The 22,337-nt window shown below is 37.9% G+C and overlaps 1 protein-coding gene across 6 annotated transcripts in view; it reads left to right on the forward strand.

Annotated features, from left to right (window-relative positions):
- Positions 1–22,337, forward strand: part of dmxl1 (Dmx-like 1) — a 201,695-nt gene that overhangs the window by 80,691 nt on the left and 98,667 nt on the right. For all 6 annotated transcript variants that reach the window (XM_063068695.1, XM_063068698.1, XM_063068696.1 and 3 more), the window contains 8 exons: positions 4,089–4,785; positions 5,225–5,346; positions 5,861–5,950; positions 7,341–7,464; positions 11,599–11,718; positions 13,861–14,070; positions 16,270–17,988; positions 21,464–21,574. In XM_063068695.1, coding sequence (XP_062924765.1) covers positions 4,089–4,785; positions 5,225–5,346; positions 5,861–5,950; positions 7,341–7,464; positions 11,599–11,718; positions 13,861–14,070; positions 16,270–17,988; positions 21,464–21,574 — 3,193 coding nt within the window. The remainder of the gene's footprint in view (positions 1–4,088; positions 4,786–5,224; positions 5,347–5,860; positions 5,951–7,340; positions 7,465–11,598; positions 11,719–13,860; positions 14,071–16,269; positions 17,989–21,463; positions 21,575–22,337) is intronic.

Below are 22,337 nucleotides of genomic sequence, written 5' to 3' on the forward strand. Positions count from 1 at the left end.
ATCACAGGACCTTATAGAATCTAGTAACCTTTGTGTTCTTTGCTGTTGACTGTTTCTTTTTACGTTATATGTCAATAATTTGGATGATGGAATTGGTGGCTTTGTTGCAAAATTTGCCAACAATGTGAAGATGGTTGTTTTGAGAAAATAGGTTACGAAAGGACTTGGATTTGAAGAATGGGCAAAGAAATGGCAGATGGAATACAGTGTCAGAAGTGTATGGTCATGCATTTTGTAGAAGAAATGAACAGGTTCACTATTTTCTGAGTGGAGAGAAAATAAAAACAACTAAGGTGCAAAGGGACTTGGATGTCCTTGTGCAGGATTCTCTAAAGGTTAATTTGCAGGTTGAGTCAGTGGTGAGGAAGGCAAATACAATGTTAGCATTCATTTCAAGAGTTCTAAAATATAGAAGCAAGCATGTAATATTGAAACCTTATAGCACTGGTGACGCCACACTTGGAGTATTGTGAGCAGTTCTGGGCTGCTTATCTTAGAAAGTGTGTGCTGAAACTAGAGAGGGTTCACAAAAATGATTCCAGGATTGAATTGCTTGCATTATGAAGTGCGTCTGAGGGATCTGGGCTTGTATTCACTAGAATTGAGAAGAATGAGGGGTGACCTGATTGAAAGCTATCGAATGGTGAAGTGCCTTGATGGAGTGGATGTGGAGAGAATGTTTCTCAAAGTTCAATTTTAACTTCATCAGTCTACAGGACTTGTTTCCAAAATGGAGAGTGACATGGAGAGTGACGTAGTTAATTCAGAAACAAAGGTTCTGAACTTAAAGAGGGGTAACTTTGAAGGTATGAGACATGAATTAGCTAAGATAGACTGGCAAATGACACTTCAAGGATTGACGGTGGATATGCAATGGCAGGCATTTAAAGGTTGCATGGATGAACTACAACAATTGTTCATCCCAGTTTGGCAAAAGAATAAATCAAGGAAGGTAGTGCACCCGTGGCTGACAAGAGAAATTAGGGATAGTATCAATTCCAAAGAAGTAGCATACAAATTAGCCAGAGAAAGTGGCTCACCTGAGGACTGGGAGAAATTCAGAGTTCAGCAGAGGAGGACAAAGGGCTTAATTAGGAAGGGGAAAAAAGATTATGAGAGAAAACTGGCAGAGAACATAAAAACGGACTGTAAAAGCTTTTATAGATATGTAAAAAGGAAAAGACTGATAAAGACAAATGTAGGTCCCCTGCAAACAGAAACAGGTGAATTGATTATGGGGAGCAAGGACATGGCAGACCAATTGAATAATTACTTTGGTTCTGTCTTCACTAAGGAGGACATAAATAATCTTCCAGAAATAGTAAGGGACAGAGGGTCCAGTGAGATGGAGGAACTGAGCGAAATACATGTTAGTAGGGAAGTGGTGTTAGGTAAATTGAAGGGATTGAAGGCAGATAAATCCCCAGGGCCAGATGGTCTGCATCCCAGAGTGCTTAAGGAAGTGGTGGCCCAAGAAATAGTGGATGCATTAGTGATAATTTTTCAAAACTCGTTAGATTCTGGACTAGTTCCTGAGGATTGGAGGGTGGCTAATGTAACCCCACTTTTTAAAAAAGGAGGGAGAGAGAAACCGGGGAATTATAGGCCGGTTAGCCTAACGTCGGTGGTGGGGAAACTGCTGGAGTCAGTTATCAAGGATGTGATAACAGCACATTTGGAAAGCGGTGAAATGATCGGACAAAGTCAGCATGGATTTGTGAAAGGAAAATCATGTCTGACGAATCTCATAGAATTTTTTGAGGATGTAACTAGTAGAGTGGATAGGGGAGAACCAGTGGATGTGGTATATTTGGATTTTCAAAAGGCTTTTGACAAGGTCCCACATAGGAGATTAGTGTGCAAACTTAAAGCACACGGTATTGGGGGTAAGGTATTGGTGTGGGTGGAGAATTGGTTAGCAGACAGGAAGCAAAGAGTGGGAATAAACGGGACCTTTTCAGAATGGCAGGCGGTGACTAGTGGGGTACCGCAAGGCTCAGTGCTGGGACCCCAGTTGTTTACAATATATATTAATGACTTGGATGAGGGAATTAAATGCAGCATCTCCAAGTTTGCGGATGACACGAAGCTGGGTGGCAGTGTTAGCAGTGAGGAGGATGCTAAGAGGATGCAGGGTGACTTGGATAGGTTGGGTGAGTGGGCAAACTCATGGCAGATGCAATTTAATGTGGATAAATGTGAAGTTATCCACTTTGGTGGCAAAAATAGGAAAACAGATTATTATCTGAATGGTGGCCGATTAGGAAAAGGGGAGGTGCAACGAGACCTGGGTGTCATTATACACCAGTCATTGAAAGTGGGCATGCAGGTACAGCAGGCGGTGAAAAAGGCGAACGGTATGCTGGCATTTATAGCGAGAGGATTCGAGTACAGGAGCAGGGAGGTACTACTGCAGTTGTACAAGGCCTTGGTGAGACCACACCTGGAGTATTGTGTGCAGTTTTGGTCCCCTAATCTGAGGAAAGACATCTTTGCCATAGAGGGAGTACAAAGAAGGTTCACCAGATTGATTCCTGGGATGGCAGGTCTTTCATATGAAGAAAGACTGGATGAACTGGGCTTGTACTCGTTGGAATTTAGAAGATTGAGGGGGGATCTGATTGAAACGTATAAGATCCTAAAGGGATTGGACAGGCTAGATGCAGGAAGATTGTTCCCGATGTTGGGGAGGTCTAGAACGAGGGGTCACAGTTTGAGGATAGAGGGGAAGCCTTTTAGGACCGAGGTTAGGAAAAACTTCTTCACACAGAGAGTGGTGAATCTGTGGAATTCTCTGCCACAGCAAACTGTTGAGGCCGGTTCATTGGCTATGTTTAAAAGGAAGTTAGATATGGCCCTTGTGGCTACAGGGGTCAGGGGGTATGGAAGGAAGGCTGGGTTCTGAGTTGGATGATCAGCCATGATCATAATAAATGGCGGTGCAGGCTCGAAGGGCCGAATGGCCTACTCCTGCACCTATTTTCTATGTTTCTATGTTTCTAAAATGCATCAGGCTTGTTTAGATGTTCCTTTCAACTTCTTGAATAGAAATTTTTGGCTGAAATGAGCAATGGTATGTTTGGAGAAAAAAGGGTGCAGAATTTCATGAAAAGAACACCTCTCCAACCGTTAAACCCGGGGGTGGATCGATCATGCTTCGGGCTTGTGTTGCAGCCAGTGGCACAGGGAACATTTACTGGTGGAGGGTAGAATGAATTCAATTAAATACCAGCAAATTCTGGAAGCAAACATCACACCCTCTGTAAAAAAGCCAAAGATGAAAAAAGGATGGCTTCTACAACAGGATAATGATCCTAAACACACCTCAAAATCCACAGTGGACTACCTCAAGAAGCGCAAGCTGAAGGTTTTGCCATGGCCCTCACAGACCCCTGACCTAAACATCATTGAGAATCTTGGATAGACCTCAAAAGAGCACTGCATGCAAAACGGTCCAAGAATCTCACAGAACTAGAAGCCTTTTGCAAGGAAAAATGGGCGAAAATCCCCCAAGCAAGAATTGAAAGACTCTTAGCTGGCTACAAAAAGCGTTTACAAGCTGTGATACTTGCCAAAGTGGGTGTTACTAAGTAACATGCAGGGTGCCTGAACTTTTGCTTCGGGCCCTTTTCCTTTTCTGTTATTTGGAAATTGTAAAAGATGGAAATAAAAAAGTTTTCTTGCTTAAAATATTAAAGAAATGTGTCATCTTTAACTTTATGCCTTTTGGAAATCAGTTCATCTTTGTACTGGCTTAGCTATTCACGGTAACAGAAATTTTGACCGGGGTGCCCAAACTTTTGCATGCCACTGTACATATTAGTGGGACAGGTCAACTTCCAAAAATATTGTTACACCTCTTGAATATCTGAAAATTATTGAAAGATCATGATATGCCTTGCTGCTGTTGAAAGGAATAAATGTTAATTAACTCTGAGTGGTTTGTATCTTGAAGGGTGTTTAAAACATTCCTTCCTTTGTATCTCAGGTTTTATAGTAGATGTATTTGCAATGTAAGGTGCTTATTTAACAATTCCAAACAATGATCTTGAAAATAAATTTTTTAATGTGTATATTTTGTTTCCTAGGTTTCGTTTGCCTGTCGGATTCCTGTTGCATTTCCTACTGGTGATGCAAACTCTCTCAGCAAGAGCATAGTTATGTATGCCTGCACAAAGAATGTGGATTTGGCTATTCAACAAGGCAAACAAAAGCCACATGGTCTGACTCATTCCTCATCTGGCATGTTAATTTCTGCTGGTCATAACAAATCAACTGGTAATCTAAAACTGAGTATCTTCACACCTAATGTGCTGATGATCTCCAAGCATGCTGATGGATCCTTGAATCAATGGGCTGTCAGTTTTGCCGAAGAGTCTGCATTTTCAGTTGTCCTTGGAGTGTCTCATAAGTCTCGTTACTGTGGCCATCGTTTTCATCTGAATGATTTAGCTTGCCATTCAGTTTTACCTCTACTTCTAACTACTTCATACCACAATGCCCTACGGACACCAGATGGTGGGTATTTGTACAATGAAGGAAGGAGTTTTGACCCATTGCGATGTAGCAGTTCATTGTCAAGAAACCAGAGAGAAAATGGCACAACAGCTACATTCCAGGATTCTAATTCAATATACAGTGAACTAATTCTGTGGCGAGTTGATCCAGTTGGGCCATTGTCATACTCTGGAGGAGTATCAGAGTTGGCACGAATCAACTCTCTGCATGTTTCAGCCTTTTCAAATGTGGCTTGGTTGCCAACTCTGATACCAAGTTACTGCCTGGGTATGTCTATATTGTGTTATCAAGTAAATGCATTCATGTTCTTCGGACATTTTATTTGTTTACTTCTCAGTTACGCCATCTGGTAAAGTTATGATTATGATTTTATACATTCTAAATAAAGAAAATCCATGTTTTCTAACTTCATAGATTTTTGGTGCAAAGTTTAAAAGAATGTTATTTTAATAGTTCTAGACATAGGTCTGAATAGAACCAGAAATTATGGCTTCATCCAATTTTGGTTCATTTGGTTTTAGCTTGCTTCTGTTATCTTCACTTTTTTTCACAAAGCCTTATTTTTTTATACTCCATCTATGCCACTGTTCTTGGAACTTGTTAGGTGTTGTAGTCAATCTGTAATATACATTAGCTGTGAGCCCTACTCAGTAATTTTATGAGTGTCCAATGCCATGCGATAATGGAATTTCTGATTATATTTCAGGTGCTTATTGCAATTCCCCTAGTGCTTGTTTTGTGGCCAGTGATGGACGGTATTTACGATTATATCAAGCTGTTATTGATGCTAAAAAGCTTTTAAGTGAGCTATCTAATCCAGAAATCTCTGTAAGTAATTGTTTAATTTTTTAAATGCTACTTGGATAATACAATTTTGATTTGCTGTAGTCATTCTCAGAAATGTGCACATACCCCAGTGCAAAATGGGTTACAGTAAGCAGCATTCTTCAGTGGGTAAAATATCATAAATCATGATATTGTTTCTGCCTATAATTGGATATTATCAGACAATGGTTAATTGTACTATGGCACAAAAAGTTCTCAAAATTTGCTCTAAATTTGTCTAAGGTACTGATGTTCTCATTTAATTGTGGCATTGACAGAGAAAGAAAATGTAGCAAGATTGTCTGTAATTTCCCCCTTTAAGGGAGGATGAGTAGTAGGGCTATTCTAATGCTATTCATAAACCATTTGATCTTTCCCCCATCACACGGATATAAATCAGAAGCAAATTCACGGATTTGTATAGAATATCCTGTGTCAGCCTGTCCATGAATCTGAAGATTATGCTTTAACAGAATATGGCTGAATATTAACTTTTCGACTTTAACTTTCGTTTTAGAGACTTGTTGGAGAGGTTTTCAATATAGTAAGTCAACAGTCAACAGCAAGACCAGGCTGCATCATTGAACTAGATGCTATCACCGAGCTTGTAAGTTAAAAGCACTTCATGTTTTACCTCTATAAGTTTTTTTTTCCATTTTATGTTGATCTGTGAAACGTATGTGTTCACATGACACTTTAATAATTATTATGAAGAATTTGTGACCTTTTGTGATCCGAATATTTTTGTGATCTAAGGAACATCCGAGAAGGATTATCAGCTGATTAAGTATTTTTGAAGTGTGCTCGTCTACTGTTCCAAATATTGAAGACAATATGCATATTGAATCTCTCACTAACAGCAAGGCAACGATGTGATTACAACCAGTTGTCTGTTTTAGTTGTTCACAGAAATTAATATTGGCCAAAGCACTGGGGCAGCTTCATTGCAGCTCTTCCAATAGTGCCTTGGAATCGAGGAGAGGGCAGACAGGGCCTTGTTCAAAGCCACAACTGAAAAGCAACATCTTCAAAATGTCATGGTCCTTTATTACCGCACTTAGAAAGTCTCCTTGGATTATGTACTCAGATTGCTGAATTGCATCAGTAGTTTATGACTCAGGTGCCTGTGCTATCAAAAATGCTATGATCCATCTTTAAGTACCTTCAGTATTCTAGCTTCTATCATCCTCCAGAGTAGAGAACTCCAGAGATTCACTACTCTCTGCAGGAGGAAATCCACATGCACCTTAATTGTTGGCAAAATATTGTGAGGTTTATGGGCCTGTATTGTGTTCTGTGTTCTACGTTCTATTCTGACCGTCTTTCTTTTAAGTGATCAGCATTCTTCAAACCAAGTTATCAAGCTTCTCTTAATGCCTCCTCCTGCCATAAAACCATATTGTCTTAATTTTATTTTATTAAAGTTATTGATTGTTTACAGACGCTAGCATACTCCCTGCAACAGGTGTTAAGAGAAATACTCTATAGCTTCCCAATTGTTGTCTCCCTCCCTTTCTGAACAGGAGGTTTTCAATCCACTCACCTTCCCAGAAACCTGAATTTTATAAACCTCAACCAAAAGCTCTATCAACTTTGATGTCACTTCCTTTAAAACCCTTGGATATTGGTCGTTGGGTCCTGGCAATTTGCCTTTAGTCAGATTAGTTTTTCTGATAACTTTAGAGGATTGTTACAAGTTTTTTTTTCCATAGTATTTGAATTTTTTGTCTTTCCCTTTATTTTCCTCTTTCCTTCTCCATTTTCTCCACTTAGTACTTTTTGTCCCTCTTTGTTTTCCTCCTCTCCAAATACCTGTTCTCATTTGCAATCATTTGTGATTATACTTTGTTTTCCCTTTCAAAATTGTTAATCCTTTCAATCATGTGTGCTACAGCCTTTTTCAAATGTTCTCATTTTTCTTTTTATAATTTAATTGCACCATGTAGGAAGTATTTATTTGTTTTATTTGTAATTATTTAAATTTGGCTTTATTTTAGTATGGGAAAGAGACACAGTTGCTTCATGTCTTTAAAGAGGATTTTATATTAGTTAATCAACCCGTGAAAAGGCAGAAAAAAGAAAAAATCGCTACGAACAAAGCCAGTCTACAGCAAAAAACAGGTATAAAGTTTTGCTTAGTGCTATCTATCTAGAAAACTTCTGGAAAATCATAAAAATTCATATGCTATAAATCTGAACAAAAACAGAAAATGCTGGAGGCATTGAGCTGGTTCTGCAGCATCTGTGGAAAGAGACAGATATAGTGTTTCAGATAGAAGACAGTTGTAACAGTCGAAATCGAGAAAATGAACAAATATGAAGTTAGAGGAATGGACAGGGATAGGAAAGACAAAGTGATTATATTTGATGAAATCAGGTTTGTTGACATGATCCCAGTAATTTGGAAACCATCTGTTTAATACATTATTGAGTAAAACTAAAGGGAGCAAAAACAGGGACATGGTAAAGTTGTAATATGCAGGTCAGAGTTGTTGCAGAAAGTTGAAGAGGAAAGAACAATGCTGGTAATGTCCAGCAGATCAGTCAGTGCCTACGAAGACAAAAACTAAGGTAATATTCAACATGGATAACCTTTCAGTATAAGTGATCAATTCTGATACAAACAGGAGAAAGTGAATTATTTGAAATGGTTCAATTTGATATTGGCCTCTGAAGACTGCAACATGTCCATTCAGATGAGGTACTACTCCTTGAGCTATTTTGAGCCATGTTGAAACCATGTACAAGGTTCCAAACAAATAGATCAGAGAGGAATGGAAAATAAAGTGACAAGCAACTGGAATCTCAAGGTCAGCCCTGTGGGTATTTGCAAAGTGGTTACCCAAAAGTTGCTGGATTTCCTGGTGCAAAAACAAAAGACCAAATCATGAATATTGATAACAATTTACTAAGTTGGATGAAGTCCAAGTGGATTTCTGTTTCACCTGGAAGGATTGGTTGCATCCTTGAATGGTGGGAAGGGATGCAGTAAGAGTGGTTGTTATATCTGTGGTTGCAGGGCAAAGGTTCATGACAAGGAAGTGGTTGGTACATGTGGAAGAGTAGGCCCATAAAGCGATGCTGTCTGACCTGCTTAGTCCTTCCAGTACTCTTTGTTTTTATTGATATTTTTATCTGGATGCTTTTGTAAACAAAGTAATTTTCAATGTGTGAGTTGATATTTCTTTGTTTATTCTTTGTTTTTCATCTCTTTTGCTTTAAACACTGCAATTTAACCAAAGTATTTTGGACTTGGTTCACTTTGGAGTTTTTTTTGCTATTTTTAGTGTAATCTGATGTGAATTTGCTGCTGAACTTAACAGCTTACTAATAAATAATAAAGTTACTAATAAAGTTCTTAAAAATATGTATACAATTCTCACATTTCAAATTCTAAAATTATTTTATTGTATAATATATTACTTGGGGCTCCATTTTTGTCCAAAGAAATGTACTGTAATTTTCTTTTAGTAATGGACCTTATCAACTTTTGTTGATATCTACTGAAAAGATTGTCATTTCTATGTCTTATTTGACTTCAGTTTTTGGAAAAGCAATTCATTTAATTCCTATTCGTGCTGTCTGATTTGCAATATGGCTTGCTTTGAGATTTTTTGGAGTTCACAGATATGCTTTATGAAAGCAAGGAGAAATATTGATTCATTTTCCCAAAGTTAAATTACAGTCTCCAAAATGCACTCAATGTTTTAATCTACAACTGAGGAATGTGACATAGTGGTTAAGTTGATGGCCTGTTACTCCAAGTGCTTGAACTAGTCTATGGCAGCTAAGGAATTTAAATTTGGCTGATTAGATTTTTTTAAAAAGAGCTAACTGCATTAGTGATTACAAAGCAATGAGAACATGGTAAAAATCCATCCAGCTATGAATATTGTCAAGAAAGGAAATCGGCTATTACCAGCCACAATCCTTTATCAGAACAACAGCAATATGGTTGACTTTTAACTTTTGAACCTTTGGTGCAGCAAGCAATCCCGATGCATCAACAAGAGTAGTATTGTATAACTCCCCAGGTTTTCAATCAGCCACCATGTTTGAGCACATAAACGGTAGCTCTAGCCCATTCAGCTGACCAAGTTCTCCATACAGACATCTGGGAACTTGGTGTTTCAATTGAAATCAGTGATCATTAAGATAATGTTGCTCTGACGAGAGTGATAGTTCACACAGAGGAAGGCATTTGTAGTTATTAGTAAGGCAAATAATTTTAACCCAGGACCTTTTATAGGAGTTGATGTGTCTAACCATTTTAAGTTGGATTATCAATGATCGTTCAAAGTAAGTTTATTATCAACATGCATTTATACTGGTCTGAGATTGGTTTTCTTGCAAGTATGCTTAGAAAATCCAAGAACCATAGTAATGCTGCACAATGAAATGCCGGACCCAACAAGATGGACAAACAATCAATGTGCAAAAGACAAATTGTACAAATCAAAAGAGAGAAAAATAATAATAAATAAATAAATAAGCAATAAAACTAGTGAACATGGGCTGAAGAGTCCTTGAAAGTGAGCCCATAGGTTGTGGGAACAGTTCAGTGGGCAACTGAAGTGGAATGAAGTTATCCCTACTGGTTAAACAGCCCAATGGTTGAGAGGCAGTAGCTGTTCTTGAACCTCATAGTGTGAGTCCTGAGGCTCTTGCACCTTCTTCCTGATGGCAGCAGTGAGAAGCATGACCTGAGTGGTGGTGGTGGTGGATGCTGCTTTCCTGCGACAGCGCTCCAAATAAATGTGCTCACTGGAGGGGAGAGCCTTGCCCATGATTGACTGGGCCATATCCAATACTTTTTGTAGGAATTTTTATCCCTTCTTCATAAGATGAATGTTTGAATCTGATTACAATAGTTCTTCCATTTTTACCAAAATACAACAAGATCTGAGCAACAATGCAGCATACACTGAACAGTGACTAGTATTATAATGTTGTACGAGTGTCATATAAGGGCCAACTCCTACAATGGAATCTATGCATAATGTCTTGGACATTGTGAAGCTAGTATAACTGACTTCTTTCCATATGAGAAAACTTACTGTAACAACCCACAAATATGGTGGGTGCAAGACTTGGTTAAAGGCTGGGCAGTCAGTGTCATTCTTCCTATTATCTAATCACTATCTTCAACACACTAGCCAGGTGCAGGAAGAAAAACTTTTTAAAAAATTTGCCTGGACAATTTCAACTAAAATTAGCATCCAATACAAAGCAGCCCACATAATTTAACATTTTCTACCTCATCTCAAACAACAAAATCTCCAGCCACCACAGACACATCTTGGCTTTAATGCATATTGCCTATAAAGTGTATCTCAGCAGCTTGCACTTTGTTTTGCTCTCCTTTTGCCCGAATTAATTTATTTTTTATATATGCTTACTGTCATTTATAGATTTTTATTATATATTGCAATGTACAACTGTCACAAATGACAAATTTCATGACGTATGCCAGTGACATTAAGCCTGATTTTGATTCTCATTCTGCCAAAACATATTTGACTGCTCCTTCCAAACCCTTAACCTGTTTTAGGACTAGGATGGAAGAATCATGAGAAGCCACTAAATGGTTGCACTTTTCTGACAATATATCTTTTTTTTACTGGATTCATTCTAAATTCTGGAACGCCCTCCCTACTAAATTACAGGAAATCCTTCAGTGGATGAAAGCACTCTTAACACTTTTGAAGGTGGGCAATAAATAATAATAAATAGTATCCATATCACATTACTGCATTAAGGTCAGTTATGCACACTATACAGTATATTCCCTGACCCCGGGGGTGGGAGTGGAGGGGCGGGAGGCTTTTTGAAAAAATTAATTTAGCATGGTAACAGCATTGAAAATATGAGCTTTAATGAAAAATCAAGTATATTTATGGTGAATGTTTCAGAGATCAGAAGCTATTTATGTAGTTTAACTATTAATGAATACAAAATGAAATGTTTGCATAATGTTCTTAATTCCACAATCTGTGTAATTTGTCCTTTTCAAGCATAAGTACAATATCTCATTATTTCCCTTGTACAATTCAAATTCTTTGGCAATTTAACCAAAACCCTTCTTTGAATAGTTTGAATTTTAAGCATTTGAATCAAATGGTGTGTTCTGTCAAATTTTTAATTAATTGCTTTGACTGCACCATTGAAATATTTGTTTCACTAGTTCCTGTTAATGCTCTTTTGTCTAGGCAGTGTGTACAATGCTCTAAATAATCAATTTCTGTTAACCTACAGAAAAGCCACAAAATGGATTTTCTGAAAAATTCTTCTTGGTGGTAATTGAACACAAGCAGAACAGCCATTCATTGCTGCATATGTGGCATTTACACCTGAAATCTGATCCAATCTCCATTGGTAAGTGCCGTTTATAGTTATGCTTAATGTAGAAGTTGCATGAAATACAGTCAATCAAATCCAAACAGAATTGAACAAATAATTGAACTGAATGTTGGCCTATGTCCATCCATTGTGCTAATATTTGATGTGAAATTTCTAGTAAGCTTTAAATGTAAACTGCTTTAGTAATTTTAAACCTTAGTCAAGCCTGTATTGAACAGACATTGATTGATTCCAAAGGAATGTGTTAATTTTTGGTCACCTTTTAAAGATCACTTTTGTAACCATATCACATTTCAACAGTTTTAAATCTATTACTGCAGGATGTAGATCTAAAAATAATATACTTAATTGTCAAACAGAACTAAAATTTGGATCAGATTGTTTGCAGGTGTATCCTGTAAATAGGTACTTCTGCCAAGAAAACTATGAAGATACTATGTTCTTTGAGGTCAACACACCGGAAAAATTATATTCCCAAGTTATCTTGTTGCTGAAACTAATTTATTTAAAAAGATAAATGCCATCTGTTTGTTGTATCTTGCTTTCATTTGTAATCGTAGTTTTATTTTTAAATAATAATACCACTACCATGAAAACTAATATATAAATTTAGCTTTGAAAATTATGTTTAAAAGATCTAGAACCATCCTTTATCCTTAAAAAGCTGTGAAAAACAAACTAACAGATCAGGCAGCATATCAGATGAGAACAGACAAGTACAAACCTCACTTTCAAAACAAGATTTTTTTTTAACTGACGATAAGAGCTGGTAAAAGGAACAAAAACATTTTTGTCCAATATCTGGCCATCATAGACTTCAGTGACCTAAATTATGTTTAGATTCATAGAAATGTACAGGACAGAAATGGGCCCTTTCGTCCATCTAGTGTATGCCTAGACATCAGCCTACGCTGGGACCATAGCCCTCCATACCCCTACCATCTATGTACCTATCCAAACTTCTCTTAAACATTGAAATTGAGCTCAAGTGCACCACTTGCACTGGTAGCTCATTCCACACTCTAATGACCCCTAAGTGAAGAAGTTTCCCCTTATGTTCCCCTTAAACTTTTCACCTTTCATCCTTAATTCATGACCTCTGGTTGTAGACCCACCCAACTTCAATGGAAAAAGCCTGCTTGCATTTACCCTATCTATCTATACCCCTCATAATTTTGCACATCTCTATCAAATCTCCCCTTAATCTTCTGTGTTCCAAGGAATGAAGTCCTAATCTATGTGATCTTTCCATATAACACAGATCTTCCAAACCCCACAAAATTCTTGTAAATTTTCTCCGTACTCTTACAACCTTATTTACTCTTTCCTGCAGGTAGGTGACCGAAACTGCACACAATACTGCCAATTAGGCCTCACCTATGCCTTATACAACTTCAAGATAACATTCCATCTCCTGTACTCAATACTTTGATTTATGAAGGCCATTGTGCCAAAAGTGTTCTTTATGACCCTATCAACCTATGACACCACTGTCAATGAATACTGGACTTGTATTCCCAGATGCCTTTGTTCTACCGCACTACCTCACTGTGTAAGACCTACCCTGGTTGGTCCTCGCACGTGTCTGCATTAAATTCCATCTGCCATTTTTCAGCCCATTTTTCCACCTGGTGTAGATCCCACTGAAAACCATGATAGTCTTCCTTGCTGTCCACTGTTTATTGCTGATTGATTGGGTCTGATGCTCATACTCTTCCATTCCCATACTTAACCTATTAAGGATGCATAGATAAAATCTTCTTGGACATCTGACTCCCAAGTGGAGTCTAGCAAGATGCATTCCTAAGGTTCTGCCTTGGGACAGCACTTGACAGAAGCTAGGGCTTGGGGCAGAACCAAGGATGGCTTTAGTATGAATGATGGAACAACTGAGGTTCCCATAAGAAATGGTCCAATGTGTAGACTCTGTCTTGAATATAAAGAAGTAATTGGCAAAAATGTATTTCATGCACCAATTCATTTATGCCATGGACTATGTATTCTCTAATTTATTACTATATGAAAATTCTTTATGTGGGACAACTTTTTCTGATATAACATGTACAATAGCATTTCTTGACAACATAACAAAGTATGTAAATTGGTTATGATATTTACAGTATGCCAGTTAAATTTAACTAATTGATTTTGTTTTAGATCACTCCACTGAGAATTCTTTGGTACCTCCAGAGGAACAGAATGGGTGTTCTTCTGAAAAATTGTATTCTCCTTTCTTCAAAAAATACCAGGCTTGTAAAGCAAATTTACAGAGTGCCAGTCGACTAGCTGTCATCTCAACTAGAGTTTATAGCCAAGAATTATCTCTGCCAGAAGGTGTTGAAATTATCAGAGCCACTCCCTCTGCAGGTTAGTTTGTACTCAGTTAAAATAAATTATAGTGCTTTAAATTTATTTATTTTGCTACCTGACTGTTATGGAAATATATTTTACATATGCATACTCAAATACTACATTATATATGTTTCATATCATGTACATCTGAAACAAAGGTAGACAGAGCTGAATACCACCAAATTGCTGTACGGAAAAGGAACCTGGATTAGCAAAATGGGCTCTTTGGCTCTCTTACCAGATGCATACTTCCTACAGTACTTTTTCCTTTATAAATTATATCCACATTCTTTCTTTCCTTCAAAAAAGAATGAAAGAGCATTATCATCTCATGACTGACATTCATCCCTTGGAAGACACCTTAAAAACACCCTATCTTGATGTTGTCACATTGCTTTATATGATATTGTTATGTATAGATTAGTTGTATTGGCACGTTGCATCAATAACTTCAAAAATACAGGATTGGTTATGAAGCTTTTTTGGGAAAATGTCATTCCAAAATTTTATTTTAAATATGGCTTTTGTTTTTCATTTTTAATTATTTCCCATAGATTCAGAGAAACCATAAAATGAGTAAAGCTAAGAAAAAATAAGATTTAAATAGTCCATTAAAGATTTCAGGCAATTGGTAACATTTTATCTTTGTTGATTAAATTCATGTTTTACCCTAAGTAAGGGAAAATTTTTCCAAAGCTGAATAAAATATTCCCTGGAGTTAAAAAGGGAAGAGTTGCATCAATGCATACACAGATAATGTGGCGTTTCTTTTAGCATGGTGATTTCATTTTACAGTCTGTCAGGTTTTATTTCCCAAGAGTTTTCCATTTTATTTATCCACAAGATATCTGAAACAGGACCAGCAGGTTTAAGTACATATTGTAAATCTAAAAGACCTCTGTTATTTGTTCTAAGTACTTTCATTATACTATCTCACACTTTTAAATGAATACCAGTTAGATATGTATCCATTCAAACTGAAGGCTGAAAGGTGATCCGTACCTCCAAATACAGTTGCTGCCTCCTTAAGAGATTTGCTTTGGAAACTGAGAAGCAGATTTTAAGAGCCCTTTCCCCGCCACCCCCCTCCCCCAGTGAACCAACAGCTGCAGTACTGATCGTAATGCTGTGAGGAAAAAATTCTGTGGAGTACATTTCCACAGGAATTATAACATGGGATTGAGTGGGAAATGGGGTTATGTGTTTAAAATCTGGGTCTTTGTTGATTTGTATGGATGAGTGTTAATGTATTTGTTAACTCAATCCGCATACTGTTTTTAAATCCTATTGTCTCCTTGTGACCGTACAATTTAACTAATTATCTAACGCTGAAATACTTCAATAGATTTCAATAGGTACACTTAATGTCAGAGAAATGTAGACAATATGCATCCTGAAATTCTTTATCTTCGCAAACATCCACGAAAACAGGAGTGCTCCAAAGAATGAATGACAGTTAAATGTTAGAACCCCAAAGTCCCCTCCCAGCTCCCCCCTCCCATGCACAAGCAGCAGCAAAGCAATGACCCCCCCCCCACCAGCAAAATAGCATTGGCTACCCCCAAAGACTACTCGTTCACCTGGTAATTTGACATACCACAGGCTCCATCTCCCTAATAAGGGAAAAAAGAGGTATCCCCGTTTCACGGTGAGAGGGGAGATGTAACAAACAACTTGCCAATTTATGGTGTTAAAAGTCTGTTGCATCACTTTTTCCGAGCTCTCTGCCCAAAGAACTAGCGTCTCTGGGCACACAGCCAGCAGCCACGAAAATCCAGCACCCTGAAGGCGCACTAGTCTTTTCGGACATGTCCTTAGCATATCAAAAAACGGCCAGTTGTGAGACCCCGAGAGCGGGTCCCACTTCCGCAAAGAACCAAAGACAGCGTATAACTCCAGGTCAAGGTCTTCAAAAGAACCCTGAAGAGGAAAAAAAAGATATTAAAGATAGAAATAGAGCTGTTTCCAAAGATGCCAGCAAAGGAGTCGCCGTTAGGCATCATCATCCTCTAAGCTCTGCCCTACTTAAACTGTCCCACAGATTTATTTATAACTGTGATTGGAAATTGGTAAGCAAAGTATAATTTCTGTGAGGTGTATTCTGATCAGATTTTAAATATCCAAAGCTGGCTAACCTGGAGTGGTCTTATGTTACTAAACCTAAAACAGTGTTTATTTTTCTTCGCTAATTTTCATGTTTTCTCCATGTTGCAGGACACCTGAGTTCATCATCAGTTCATCCAGCATGTCTTGCTCCATATCTTTTGGCAACTTCCTGCACTGATGGAAAAGTTAGATTCTGGCGTTGTAGGGTGTCAGCTCCTCTGACATCTTCTGCAGCTGGGAATGGAATGGAGAATGAGCTAATCTATTCTTGGGAAGAATGGCCTCTGCTGATCGAAGAAGAACTTCAGAATAGCAGTGCTGTTAGTGTACCAGGAAGGCCTGTGGATGTCAGCTGTTCATACACAAGCCGGCTAGCAGTGGCTTATAAGAAGACAATGCCAGTTTATGAGCATTCCAATAAGCACTTCACAATGCATGTGGGTATATTTGAATGTGAATCAACTGGAGCTTCTCAATGGATTCATGAACAAACAATCCACTTGGATGACTTTAGTCACACAGGTGCATTGTTGGATCCAAGAATCAGCATAGATAGTAACCTGGTCCTTTATAACAAATGTCGTTTGAATTTGACCAGTGATTATCAAATGACTTTTGATGCAAAACCTTTGGTTCACCTAGACTGGGTTTCCAAGGAGGACGGATCACATATATTAACAATAGGAATTGGATCTAAGCTTCTCATGTATGGGCAAGTGTCTGGAATAATACAAAATCAAACAAAGAAAGAAGCACCAGCAGTTTTCTCTTTGTCTCTATGGGATAGTGCCAAAGAAGTATCTCAATCCAGATGGGTGCTTCTCAGAAGTCTGGATCTAGTTTCTTCAGTTGATGGATCATTGTCACTGCCAGTTTCTCTGTCTTGGGTACGTGATGGCATCCTAGTTGTGGGTATGGATTGTGAAATGCATGTTTATTCACAATGGCAACCTCCTGACAAAATGGATTCAATGATAACTGAAGCTGAAAGTGCCAGCATTCCTTCAATGGTTAGTTTGGCGAAGTGTGCTAGTACTAATGGATCCAACCCAAACCTGTACAGGAAAAGCCTAGCAAGATCAATGACAGGGCTAGCTCAGAAATTTGGTGGAAAAAAGGTTCCATTTCTTTGGAATATTGAGATGGAGGACTCTGGCCTTTTTGAAGCATCTCATGACTTATCTCCCACTCTGCCACAGTATCATCCCTTGCAGCTTTTGGAGTTAATGGACTTGGGTAAAATTAGACGGGCCAAAGCCATATTGTCTCATTTAGTAAAATGCATTGCAGGAGAAGTAATCACTGTTAGCGATACTGAAACCAGCCATGAACGGCGACTGAGATCTTTGACAATTAGTGCAAGTGGCAGCACAGCAAGAGATCCCTTGACCTCAAATAAGGGTGCAAATCCTGACTACACAGAAATAGACTCTATACCTCCTCTTCCTTTATGCGCACTTTTAGCTGCTGATGAAGATATTTCTCATACTACCTTTGAAAAGCCAAGCAAACATGCAAATTTTGCCAAGAAAAATGAAAGGGTTTCAACAGGAAACAACTATGATGAACTTTTTGCAACGTCGAATATTGGTGCAGATGATCTTAATAGTTTTGATGATGATGAAGGCAATAAGCTAAAGATTATTGACCTCTCCCAGTACAGTCTTACCTACTTTGGTCCTGAGCATGCTCGAGTGCTATCTAGCCATTTGCTTCATTCCAGTCTGCCTGGTCTTACCAGTATGGAACAGATGTTTTTGATGGCATTAGCAGACACTGTGGCCACTATCAGCACTGACATAGGAGAAAGCAGAGAGAGAACCCAAGGTAAATTTGCAGCTTTGTTTAAATTTAAAACCATTGTGAAAAATAGGATCTGGAATTCATTTTGTTTATTGAACTATCTCTGTGGATCACTTTAAAGACAAGTTGGACAATTTTGAGGAAGATATGTATGCTTCTCTTTTAGAATTTGCTTTATTTGTCAGGCAGGCATTTTAATGAATGCATTGTAATTTTTTAATGTGTTGCTATTCCTTTTTGGACCAAGACTGCAACCCATACATTTCCTTTAGAACGTGCAGAAAATCAGTGTATTAAAAGGGTATTACGTTGACCGAATTGTGGTGCAACATAATTTGTATGGTAGAGTCATTATTTTCCCAAGGAATATAACGATAGCTAATCTGAAATGGAGCAATCATGCCTGTCACGTGGGATATCATATGTGCCTTGGCAATATCACATTGATGGGAAAAGATTTAAAATATTGATAAATCAAAAGGAAAATTATAGTTACTTACAGTTCTCTATATTAACTATCTTATTTAACCTCTGAATTTTCTATTCCGATAATGCCATTATCTTACATTTTGAAAAAATTACCTTGTGACATTGCATTTTTGGATTGTTCTGAATATTTAAAGCAATTCAAGCACATCAAATCAGTGTTGTTATGCCAATACAAGCATTTGATTTAAGGCTAATATTATTTCAAACATGCTTTTGCATGCAACTTGTATTCATTAAATTTAAATACTTGCTGATGCTGTTTCTGTTAAACCATTTATTAGACACTGGAAAGGAATAATGAATAAATGAGGTTCTTGTTATTAGTGGGTTGAGTTAAGAGAGTCCATTGGACCTTTTAGTAAATATAGGTTGACTTGATTAGAATTTTAGGTATTATGCCATTCTTTAATTAGATGGAAGCAGGAATACAAAATGAGCAAATGGATGGAATTGTATCTGAGAGCAGCCATCATCTCATTGATGGATGTCTGAGAAACTACAGTACACATAATTCATTGCTGAAAATAAAAAGGAATAAAATTGCTTATTTAATGTAATACATTATTGCTATAAGTTTTAAGATATTAATTATAAAGTAAGATTGATTCAATTTGGGTCTTAAAATGTAATACATCTGTAATTACCAGACAATACGCTGATTGTGTGACAGTTTAGTAACTCACAGGCAGCAGGAGAGATTTAGGAGTTCTCTTGCAGCTTTCAGTGCTAATAGGACTGAGAGAGTTCGTGGAAGGTGGGTGCTCATGAATGGAATCGAGAACTGGCTTAATCGTTGCATTGAATGTTTGGTGATTTGGTAGTTAATGAGAACCTTTATTGAGCTAGGCATCTAACAATCTGAAACTTCGGTACTGAAGTTCTTACATAGCAATTATTCTAGTAACTGCTGGTCAGTTAATTGAACATTGAGATCCATTATGTTGGCCACCACTTGCAAGTTGCCACTATATATGCTCAGTAGCCACTTTTAGGCACAGGTGTGGACCCTGGTGTGATCTGCTCCTGTAGCCCATCCACTTCAAGGTTCAAGGTGTTGTGAGTTCAGAGATGCTTTTCTGCACACCACTGTTATACACGTGGTTACTTGAGTTACTGTTGTTTTCCTGACAGCCTGGCCATCCTCCTCTGACCTCTCATTAACAAAGCTTTTTCACCCACAGAACTGCCAGTTACTGGATTTTTTTTTTGCTTTTCGCACCATTCTCTGTAAAGTCGAGAAACTGTTGTGTGTGAAAATCCCAGGAGATCAGAAATTTCTGAGACACTCAAACCACCCCATCTGCCACCAACAATCATTCCACAGTTAAAGTTATACAGTGGCATGCAAAAGTTTGGGCACCCCAGTCAAAATTTCTGTTACTGTGACTAGCTAAGCGAGTAAAAGATGAACTGATTTCCAAAAGGCATAAAGTTAAAGATGACATATTTCTTTAATGTTTTAAGCAAGAAAACTTTTTTATTTCCATCTTTTACAGTTTCAAAATAATAAAAAAGGAAAAGGGCCTGAAGCAAAAGTTTGGGCACCCTGCATAGTCAGTAGTTAGTAACACCCCCTTTGGCAAGTATCACAGCTTGTAAATGCTTTCTGTAGCCAGCTAAGAGTCTTTCAATTCTTGTTTGAGTGATTTTCACCCATTCTTCCTTGCAAAAGGCTTCTAGTTCTGTGAGATTCACTGCTCTTTTGAGGTCTATCCATAGATTCTCGATGATGTTTAGGTCAGGGGACTGTGAGGGCCATGGCAAAACCTTCAGCATGCGCCTCTTGAGGTAGTCCATTGTGGATTTTGAGGTGTGCTTAGGATCATTATCCTGTTGTAGAAGCCATCTTCTTTTCATCTTCAGCTTTTTTACAGACGGTGTGATGTCTGCTTCCAGAATTTGCTGGTATTTAATTAAATGTTCCCCGTGCCACTGGCTGCAACACAAGCCCAAAGCATGATCGATCCACCCCCGTGCGTAACAGTTGGAGAGTTTTGCCATGGCCCTCACAGACCCCTGACCTAAACATCATCCAGAATCTGTGGATTGACCTCAAAAGAGCAGTGCATGCAAGACGGCCCAAGAATCTCACAGAACTGGAAGCCTTTTGCAAGGAAGAATGGGTGAAAATCCCCCAAACAAGAATTGAAAGACTCTTAGCTGGCTACAGAAAGTGTTTACAAGCTGTGATACTCGCCAAAGGGGATGTTACTAAGTACTGCCATGCAGGGTGCCCAATGCTTCGGGCCATTTTCCTTTTTTGTTATTTTGAAACTGTAAAAGATGGAAATAAAAAAGCTTTCTTGCTTAAAATATTAAAGAAATATGTCATCTTTAACTTTATGCCTTTTGGAAATCAGTTCATTTTTTACTCGCTTAGCTATTCACAGTAACAGAAATTTTGACTGGGGTGCCCAAACTTTTGTATGCCACTGTATAGCTCTCGTTACATACACATGCAGTTCAACTCTTTGAGTGATTGTGCAGAAAGTTTGAAGTTAATAACTCATCTCCTTCTACCTTAGGTCACAAACTTATCAATCACCCCTGCCATGGACCACTTTCTGGACGCTGAATCCTACAAAGAAAGGATCTGTATGCTTCCACAACCGCTGGACTAAATGTGTAAATGTAGGAGGGGACTATGTTGAAAAATAAATGCTAGGTTTTCTAAAATTGACTCCTTCTACCTTAGGCCACAAACCTATCAATCACCCCTCGGATTGTCCATCTACACTTGCCCAATAATCAATGGCTTGCTCTGCCAATTCAAAGAGTGGTTGAAGTCACCTACGTGGATTTGTAGTTACCAGTAGGCTGCAAGAAGTAATTGACAGATTTCCTTCCTTGAACAGCATCAGTCAGGACTTCCTTGAACTTGACAGTACAGTAGATTTTATTGTCAGGATTACTGTTAGTGGTTATCATTTTGTAAATTCCAGCAACATTTCAGTTCTTGAAAATTAAAATGATCAAAATGTAAAGAAAATGCATTACTTATATTTTGTAGGTGGTGAGACACTTGATGAATGTGGATTAAGATTTCTTTTAGCCATGAGGCTACATACATTTCTATTGACATCACTACCTCCTGTTTATCGAGCACAACTTCTTCGACAAGGTAAATCCAATGCATTCCAGTTAAAGGGGTAATCAGAGGCATGAATTCTGTATAACTGATGCTTTAACATATGGAAAGCTATTGCTACCTTTAGCTGTTTTTTGTTTTGGTATTTTATATGAATTTGTACCCTGATTGCTTTTGTGATGAATAGACTTTCTTCCATGAAGAATAAATGGATTTTCAAAAATCTTATTTGAAAATGGTTAAATACAGCAACAGTGACAGCAAAGCTATCGGTGTTTACTGCCATTATGAAACTGACAGCAAATTAAGGATTTTTATACATGTATTCTTTAATACAAGAATCCTAAAGTTGTCATGATTGGTTTAGACATGTCTCTGGGCTGTGTTATTTGCAACCTTGTCCATGATAATTATAGAAATGCCACACTGAAATTGATACGAGTTTAAGGTATTTACTTGTACTTCCATAGTGCAGTGCCCTCCAAATCTCTTTTAGATTATTTCAAAAGTTTAAATTTCCTTTTTATGGGATCTGGCCTTCTTCAAAAATGCAGTTAATTTTGTGAAAGTACTCACGTTATTTGTTTTGCGCAAGGAGTTCGAAGTTTTAGAACATACAGCAAAGAAGTTTGTTGTTTTTCCAAGGCAGGACAGTGGGAAATTGGAGGTATATTTGCAGTGACATTTCTATATATGAGCAGCTCCTGTTTCATTGAACACAATGTCTTCTTTATTCTTGGCAAACTACCTGGCTGTTTTCAAAAAAAAATTGCATGGGTATGCATATTTGTGTGCA

Source organism: Mobula hypostoma, chromosome 16 (genome assembly GCF_963921235.1).
Source record: "Mobula hypostoma chromosome 16, sMobHyp1.1, whole genome shotgun sequence".
NCBI lineage: Eukaryota > Metazoa > Chordata > Chondrichthyes > Myliobatiformes > Myliobatidae > Mobula > Mobula hypostoma.